At 35.3% G+C, this 9,730-nt stretch overlaps 1 protein-coding gene across 1 annotated transcript; it reads right to left on the bottom strand.

Moving 5' to 3' along the window:
• Positions 1–3,449: 3,449 nt before the first annotated feature.
• Positions 3,450–9,453, bottom strand: LOC136226746 (NO-associated protein 1, chloroplastic/mitochondrial). The gene is made up of 13 exons (XM_066015396.1): positions 8,981–9,453; positions 8,675–8,860; positions 8,350–8,436; positions 8,172–8,251; positions 7,851–7,932; positions 7,483–7,503; positions 6,649–6,694; positions 5,923–6,041; positions 5,635–5,748; positions 5,449–5,556; positions 5,258–5,347; positions 4,365–4,474; positions 3,450–3,831 (listed from the first exon to the last, which is right to left on the bottom strand). Exons 1-13 carry the CDS (start codon positions 9,380–9,382, stop codon positions 3,582–3,584), a joined length of 1,695 nt encoding a protein of 564 aa, XP_065871468.1. The 5' UTR covers positions 9,383–9,453; the 3' UTR covers positions 3,450–3,581.
• Between the last annotated feature and the right edge of the window lie 277 nt (positions 9,454–9,730).

Below are 9,730 nucleotides of genomic sequence, written 5' to 3'. Positions count from 1 at the left end.
AATAAATAAGTTACTTAAGAAAAAAAAGAGAGAATAAGGTATAAAAATACTTCTGACATTTACTGCTAGGAGCAATTTTACCCCCTAACGTCTAAAATTGTGTAATTTTACCTCTAATTTTGACAAGTTAAGTCAAGTTGAGAAATAATTCATCAAATTGTCTTTTCCGGTTATGAATTACAGTTTACATTTACGTCATTTTATCACTAATTGGTAACAAATCACAAACATATGATTAAACGAGAAAAAAATATATACTGCATTTTGTACGAGATGACACATTTCAGAAAATTAGTTAAAAAATATTAAGTTGAAAATAAATACTTAATTAATATTTTCAATTTCAACCTTAATCAAAATTTTCAATGTATCAGTTGAAAAATTAAAATTCCTTATGAATTAGTAGCATTAATTTACGATTTTGTGGTATGTGTAGCTTTGAGTAATTAAAAAATTAAGGAATTAAAAAAATTAGTTTTGGATATTGAAATAAATGAAAAAGTTAGTAAACAATAATTTCTTATTTAGTGATATATCTGAAGACATTAAAATAATATATAAAAAAACTTTAGCAGCCTGTATTAGTATTGGAAATAGTAAAGCATTAATTACAAATTTGTTCTGAGCCACTAAAATATCACCTACCATTTTATTCAAGCTTTCCTAGACAAATAATTGTTCTTTTCAACTTTTTGGTGGTGCCTTTTGCTCTTCTTCGTTAAAATTTACTCTTTCTTCCCCAGTTTTCTTTTCTCCATTCTTACTATGCTTCCATGGAAGCCTTTCTTCTGCATTTTTTCTTCAGCCACCATGGTTGGAGGGGCTCCAACCATGGCGGCTCCTAACGGAACCAGGGAGGAAAACTCCTTCTAGGGGGTTTTCTAACGGAGCCGGAGGGTCGGCCGACCCTCCCCGCCCCCTCTGGCTCCGCCCCTGCCGACTTGCTAACCATAATTCCTATTTGTTTGATGCTCTTGTCTGACTCGATGACTTGCCACCATTTCACTTTTCTTCGGTTTATGCTTGGACAAAATTTAGACTCATGTGATTTGTCTATCGATAAATTTGAATGAATGCTCGCGCACTTTTCGTTATTCTTAGTGGGATCACATCTTGTTTGCCTAAGTTTCATCTATAATTAGTTTTGTTGCTCTCCCGACGGTCTTATTGTTTGCTTCGTTTTGAAACTCCTCACTTTTGTCAAGCTTCTAGGAACTCAAATACCTACACAGAAAACACATCTTTTTTGTACATTAGTTGTTTTGGGTGTCCCTCCCACAGAGCTCATTACAAACAAGGGTCAAAACCTATGCTCAGGTGTCCTCTTGATACATTCATAATAATCACAATAGGCACTTCTCCACCTGAAGAGATCATAATGGGTATGGGTTATCCCAATCCAAAATATCTTCATTTTTACAATGGCTTCAGTCAGAATATTGCTAAAGTTGGCCCCGACCAACAATTTTTACGAGTGATCACGGACAAGATGTTTTCTTTTCATCGGTCATCCCAATAGATCGGACCGTGGGATCCCCGCAACTTTTGAATCTCTACATGTTGGCCTTTGGCCTGAGAGTTTTCAATATCTCATCTCGCGACCATCTTTGGTCAAATGAATCTTTCGATATATTCTCCCACAACCTTCTTTGGTCAAATATAACTTCCGATTTTCCCATATAAGGCCTTTTATGGCCAAAGAATTACTCAATCAAATGTTTCCCACTCGATATCACAATCACTTCTGATGTCTATCTTTTGTCTCGATAAACTAGGCAACAATGCCTATTAATATCCTCAAGTTTCCGCATAATGGTCTACTTCCATATAATGGTCAATTTCCATATAATCCGAATGTAATTCTACATGAGTTTTACTCGACTCTTGAGAAGGCACAAGTAATTTTCCGCTGAATCCAGGTATGGCGAAATTCAGATTACACCTCAATAATCCTACATCGTTATATAAGAAACCAACAATCCATTCTTATAACCCTTCACACAAGCCTTGAACTCAAAATGAGTTTTCTCAACTCATGGAAGAGAACAAGCAATGTCTAACCGACATGATTCAAGCACAAATCACGCCTCAATAATTTGCCCATGACAACCATAAATTTGATAGATCAAATATGTGCTACTTCAAATGAGCGTCGAACTTCGAATATCGAATATGAACTCTCCCCCTTAAATGGATTGAATCTCGTAGAATTTTATCGAACCGTAAGGGAGTATTCATTCGATATTTACCATTCATATGCGTCAGCAATCTCACTTCCTTTTTTTCTTTTTTTCGCACTCCCACTCATTTGGTAAAAAAAAAATCCTGCAATAATGGTCCTGGTAAACCACGAGCTTAAATCAGTCTGGAAAGCATTACAAAATATTTTCAGAAAAGCATCGTAAAATTTCCGTATGCCAACTCATTAGGAAAATTTAGGATATTTAGCATCCCTAACCCACATCAGGAATGACTCGCTTAGTTAAAGCACTACTCGCTCACACCATGAAGAACTCGCTTAGTTAAAACTCACATGCTCATACCACGAAGAACTTGTTTAGTTAAAGCTCGCTCGCGTACCTCGCAAAGAGCTTGCTTAGTTAAAGCTCTACCGCCCATTTCACAAGGACCTTACCGAGTTTAGCCTCTGATACAAAATGTCACGGGGCCAACTTTGAGCCATGACAAAACCTCGTGTGGCACCAAGAATTTCCCAAGTCTCGGCCAGCTAACTCCCACCAAAGAGGCCTACCCCTTTTAGCGTATTGTCAACACGCCTGTCGCTATTCCTTTATGGAGAGTCTCCCTATGTATAAACTTCGCTCTATAAAGGGCACGAGGCTATCTTGGAGCCCATAGTGTCCTTAGAGTTCCACATATGGAGACATATATCTCCATTCACGAAGGTCGAATGCCTGACGTAGGGTTGATTAGTTAAACCAATACCAACAACTAACCCAGAGAGTGGTGAAGATTCAACGTTAGGGTATCCTTGTCCTCTACAGTGTTTCTTGTACCAACTCAGCATCCAAATATTTTATATATATATAAACTAAAACAATATTTACAAATACTTAATTACATATTTTCTAAAAAAAAGGTACTCAATGATCCAAGAAACGGTTAATTAGGCCCTCTTATTTTCTTTCTCAAACAGAAAGATTTATTTTCTTATTTAGAACGTTTTCACTGAGAGAAAGAGCAGCTTTCTTTTCAAATAGTTTTGGATCAATTATGCATTGATTAATATTGAATTAATAGGTCCGAGGTTATACTTTTTTTTTTATTTTATCTAAATCTCTTACTTTATTTAACAAATTGATTCAACACTTTAATTTTAAGGCTTTAAAACAGGCATCTACACATATTAAAAATCCATTTTAGATCACCTTTTTTTTTTTTTTTTTTTTTGTAATTGAAGTTAAATTATTATTCTGTGTAGTTTAGAAGAATATGAATGTAATTAATACATTTTTTCCCAAGTTTCTTAAATTTATATTACAGTCGTGATATAAGTGTGGCTTTTCATTTCAGTTGTGCACAAGATGAGAGTATATATTTAATTAAATTAAAAAAAAGAGCTAGAAATGCCATTTAGGTCTTAATTCCTCTTCCTTCTCAGTCAACTCTCGATACTGATACGACTCAGATCCAGCTTTGCCGACAGGCAATGGTGTCCGAACAAAAATCTCAACAGGCTTAGGAACATGGACACCCAAATGCAATTCTTTCTCTGTTTCTTCTAAAAACATAACCTCCTTTCTAGCTGATTTGCTTACTGGTACAACACTGATCCATCCAAGACCAGATATAGCCACATCGCTTGCAGCTCTGTCATAAAAAAAACATGAACAACCATACAAATAAAAATAGAGATAAGGTTCAAATTGGAAAAGTTACCTAACATACGAAATGGCAAAAATTTACCGGGTGATGAGGAATATCAAGTAATCTTATCCTTATCACAAGTAAGATCAAGCTTACCCCTACCTAGGAAATTTGCAATGAGCTGATTTGACCGTTATTTGATTGCACATTAGACCTTCTAAACAATTTTGTCGATAAACTCAAACATATTTGTATGTTCGTATGTTTTGACATGTTGTTTGTAATTGTGTTAGTATAACTTATATGTGACACACATTAGTTGTTTGCATTATGACAAGTTATTTGTAATGGTATTAGTAACACCATTAACATTTCAGACATAATATGACAGGCAATCAAATAACATGGCAAATAACGGTAAACCAGTCCATTCAATTTTGCAATTCCCCAAAATGATAGGGGGCAAATTTAGACCTTATCCCATGAGAACATAACAAATGGACATAAATGATTACATTTACAAACTAAGAACCAACCTTTCTGCATCTTCAAATTTTATTTGCAATTCACGCACGATTCCAAGTCCTCTCCAATCTTTTGCTCCCTCTCTTCCAGTTGGAGGAGTCAATACAACTCCTAATTCTTTCTGCAACAAATACACTAACCTTTCATTTACGTTGAGATATATAAGATCAGGACCCCATCAGAGTTTTTCAGCTTCAAATTCGGAAGCCCCATGACTATGACTTATGTTGCATGGAAACTTTAATTTTAAAACATTTTCATTTCCGAAACGTTTCGGCTTATGTTTCCGTAATTTTAAAAAAGATTTGCAGCTCCTTAAAATTTGTAAACTTGTTTCGTAGGACATAACATAATGTGTTTCTAGAAGTGGATCAATGCTAATCACATGTTCAATAAATCCCTAATATTTTCTAAATCATCTTTTACAAGCTTTCGAAATGAAAAAAATCTATTTTTCCCTCTATTATGCGACCTTTATGCAATTTTCTTAATGTAAATAGATATAAAAATTAAATATACACACTTATTATTTTGATTTTTTTTATATATAGCCATATGCTTTTATTATTTACACGTTTCCCCACATTTCCACTTCCTATATTTTCCGTATCCATTGCCGTTTCCATGTAACATAGACAATGACTATCCATTTTTTTACAAGGAATTGTCACAAGTTCAATAAAAAATGCAGATACCAAGTGCGACTTTGATCCTTCGATAAACATCACTAACCAATTACCCTAATCATGAGCTCATATGCACAAGTGCAAGAAACTCACAAATTGTTCCTAAATTTGCATTAGGGCCAACAGTCTAGAGAAAATTTTCTGATAGTGACTAATTTAGTCCAAATGAAAGCTGAACTAAGCATGATTAGTTTTAATTTAACCAAGTCTCGTATTACCTGGTAAAATGCATCCGCTTCATCAGTAGGTACTATATGAATCTGCAAAGCTTTGGGGCCATAGAATGTCAAGCTTGTTTCTGGGAGAACCTGAGAGCACCACAATTCATCACATATGGATTCAGAAAAATGGCAGGGCATATAGAACCCAGACTATCTACAAAGAATCCCTGGAGTTATAAGACACAAACCTTCAAGACATCAATTCGCACTAGACCTCCCCAAAATAGTGAAAACCCGTTCAAGCCATTAGTTTCGATTTTTTGTGCTAATCCATTTTCAGAAGCCACCTTAGCATTCTGGCACAGCAAAATAAAATCTGAGGATACGAAGTACAAAAAGGTGGAATCTTGAAATCTATATCAAAGAGAACATACAGGAAAAGGTTGACCCCTTAGTCTACTCCTCGGTGCGAGGACAGGTAAATCTTCTGAATGAACAACTGCAGCTTGCCTGTGGTGGAGATGAACTCCAGGTGTGTCAAATAGTTTCTGCAGAAAACGGTAAAGTTAAATGATCAGAAAAATGGCTCAAAAAAATATATATATATTAACATGTTTAGCAAGAAAATCCTCAACATATTATCTGTTAGAAAACAGTTACATTTAGAACCACATAGGCAATGCAACCTACAAACTATGATGCAGTAACAAGCAAAACCATACCCCTCCTCCAAGGAATGCATCAATCTGAATTGGACCTAGTGTAGTTCCGGGAACAGCAGATTGTATTGGTCTATATTTTCGAGCAGCTGCAGCAGCTGGATCCCGTTCTCCCATCATTTCTAAAAGTCAGAAGTCAGCCAAAAAAAAAAAAAAAAGTAAAACAGAAGGAATACTTATAAGAAGAGTGAGGGAAAATTACTAGATCATAGATGGCTTTATTTATAAGAATGAGGACCTGAAGACCCCAAAAAGAGTTCAAACAGGCAAAGCAGAAATCAACTGGGTATGGAAGCAGTGTCATTTGTAAGTACTGTAAACATCTAAATTTCAGCATAACTGAGAATCGGAAAGACTACTAACTGGACATTGCTCCCAATAAAAGGAAGACATATATGCATTGCATGATTTGAGTGGCAAGAGGGCCAGCCATATACTGGACACCAAATCATAGCAGCAAGATCAAGTTGAGATTGAATGAAAAGTCAACTGCTATTCATCTCAGATTTATAGCAGTCTGTTTATGATAAGTTTTACAGCCAGTTAGTATTTCCGATCCAGCTCAGCATTTCCAGCTTCTTTCTTTGGGAAAAGAACAATGTTCTTTCACCTTTTTCGCTCAATATCTAGGCTATTTTCATGCTGTTCCTAATTTCCATTGGTTTTCAAACTCAAAGCTACTATCAAGGCTTTGTCTCAATCAGAATCAGGAAAATAACATTTACTTACTCAGTAAAGCATTGATGAATGCAGATTTCCCAACATTGGCTGCACCCTGTAAAGATGAAATTTATATCACAATTTTAAATTTTCAAACCAAGTTCAGATAACTAGTTGACCAAGATAGGAAGCAGAAGCAGCTAGTACGTTGTTAATATTGTGCAAAAACTACTTTGGCAAGGCTACTCCAGAATATTTTTCTTCAGATTTCAAAAGACTCAGTTCTATTCCACTGTTTCGCGCCACCTTGTACATTACAACTGCAATGTTGAATTCGGAGGCAGCAAACTTTCTTATTAAATCTTGAGCTTGTAACTCAGTTTTTGGTGCAAGAACCACCAATAGTGAAAAATCCCCAGTCAAATGTTTTCATGGCTATCATCCTCAAAAGATACTGGAGCAACCTTTTCTTCCAACTCTCTCTTGTTGACCCAGAGATTTGCTAGTACAGAAATACTTGCAGAGTATCCAAACCTTCATATCTAAGCTATAAAAGAGGCCAAAATTGGGGATCTTGATACTGAATCATGTTACAAAAAAACGTAATAGAACACCAGAACCCCGATGTTAAATGAGGCTGCGTTTCCTAGTCTCAATTTCATTTAAAAAAAATTAAGAAACTCAGGAAATAAAATAAGGCCCACATGTTTTTATGCTGCATAAGAGTTTAGAATTTCAAGGCATTTTTTTCCAAAGCCCCTTTCATATTCAAGAAACTATCAGTTAGAAGGGACATAAAGAAATATACGAATATCATGACAAGTGCATATATATTTTGGAAAAGAAAAGATAAGAAAAAACTGCGAAACCAATTTGAAGTTCCCAGTTAGGAGAGTTACCAACCAGAATGTAGACATCCCGTCCCTGCACCAGGGTACAAAAACAAGGAACTTGAGTTAATATAACGCAGCAGAAGATAGATCATACTGTTTCATAAGATCCGAATATCAGATTCAATGAAATGTTCAAAGAGGCAATGATTATCGGCCTGAGAATATACTAAAGATAAGTATAAACAACCATCACATGAATTGCTTGTCATTTACAGCAATGGATTGATACATGAAGAGGTTTTATTCCCCTTCACATGTTAAATATACATATAAGGGTAGAAAGAAGATATATCTTCGTTCTTCCTCCACCCCTCTCCTTGAATAACATAGCATTCAGAAAACAATTATGATTTTTTCAGACCTAAAAGCTGAAAGTACCTTCTTCTCCTTTTGAATTTCTGAGATAACACCAGCAATTCCAACTAATGACTTTGAACTTGTCAGGTGAATGCTCATAACACTGCAAAAGAGAACAGTCTTTTGTCTGAATCATGCATGTGCAAACTCACTGATCTAGAATGAATATCACTGGAGCCTTAGTGCAGAAAAGCTAGATTTTTTTGCTGAAAGAGAGAAATTAAATATAACAGGTCCTTGTGTGAGGTAATGAGATCCGGAGCATCAATGTTTTCAGATGAAAAAAATTGATGAAGTGAAAACTATAACATTCAAAAGGCGCATAAAGGGTAGAAAACTAACTTAAGCTTCTTCTTTGTAGTAGCTTCTGCTACCCAATCGCCAACGCAATTTAGATCAGTCTCTCTGGGAAGAAGATCGACCTAACAGTGGAAAAGATAGAATGAGAAAAATTTGCTCTGAAACCCGTATGAATATATCAACGTTACAAGTTACAACTTACTAATAGCAAGTTTATTACCTTAGTTACAACTAGTATTATTGGATTTGCACCCACAATATCACGCACACGAGCCAAGTAGCTGCCATTGAAATCCACAATGTCAACCTACTCCTCACAAAGATTAATAGCATGTCAGGTTTCATGACATGTCAATGAAACATCAAGAATCTCATCCTTTTCTTTTGAGACGCAAGTAAATTATAATTAAAGAGAAATGCTAGCTAAATTCTATTGCTAACTCGCTCTTAAACTTGCTCTTTATTCATTAATCCTAAATCCAAGAAATAAAATGTTAGATGGTATTGGGTAGCATTCATTCTCTAGGTTGAAAGGAAGAACTCACTAATTTAACAATCAAAGCTTTCTCATAACGCAAGTGAGACAGTTTTTCACGAAGCTCATCAGCTGAAACAAACTGCTTCCCACCAGGATACCCTCCATTTCCACCAACAGCAGTTATCATGTGGCCATGAGATAAGAGCTTGCACCTCCCACAAAGAACAGTTCTAAGTTGGCGGTGTCTCTTCTTCTGCAACAAAAATACTCAATTCTTATCTCTTTAATTCAAAGCCATGAAAGAGCAATTTTCTTATCAAAGAAAAAACAAAGACAGCATGAAAATCTAGATGGTAGGTAGCTATTGCCGTACCAATTCATAAGTGTCCGGCTCCACATAACCCGGAACTTCCTGATTCGAAGTCTGCAACGGAGCTCCGCAGCCATAACAACAAACCACCGTTGATTTCATCTTCATGACCTTATCTTTCTCTCTCCGTTTCTTCTTAGCCTCTTTCATTATCAATTTGGCAGCCTCGAAAGCTTTCTGGCGCTCAAGAAATTGCTCACCTGGAGTAGTGGAAGCTGCCCCGGTACCCCCTACTTCTGGTATGGAAACTGATAATTGAGGCTCTGGAGTTTTTTCTGATTGCTTGAATTTGCAGAAGATGGAAGTCGGTTTTGAGTAGAATTTAAGGAATTTAGGGTTGAAATGTGGAAGCCGGTGGGGAAGAGAGACGGGAGAGTGGAAAGTGGTAAGGATTTTGGGCGCCATTGATGGACGTTGGAGAGAGAGTTTTGAGGTTTTAGAGTGAGCGACTGCTATAGCAAAGCAAAAATGAAATGTTTTAAAAACCGGATTGATAAAAAATTTAAAAACCGGTTGAACCAAATTGATTGATGTATTATAAATAAACAATATATATTTCTTTTTGAAGAAAACAATATATATTTTTTAATTTAATTTTAATTATGAAATTTATAATATTTTTAGATTTTATTTTGGATATATTTAAAATTTAAATACGCTAAATAAATTTTTATATTACAAAAAATAAATTAAATTTTAATAATTTTTATTAAATTTAAAAATATTATATAATTTTTTATATTTTTTGGTTCG

The sequence above is a fragment of the Euphorbia lathyris genome, chromosome 1 (assembly GCF_963576675.1).
Source record: "Euphorbia lathyris chromosome 1, ddEupLath1.1, whole genome shotgun sequence".
Lineage (NCBI taxonomy): Eukaryota > Viridiplantae > Streptophyta > Magnoliopsida > Malpighiales > Euphorbiaceae > Euphorbia > Euphorbia lathyris.
The sequence above is the reverse complement of the archived record's forward strand: the minus strand, read 5'-3'. Positions and strand labels throughout refer to the sequence as shown.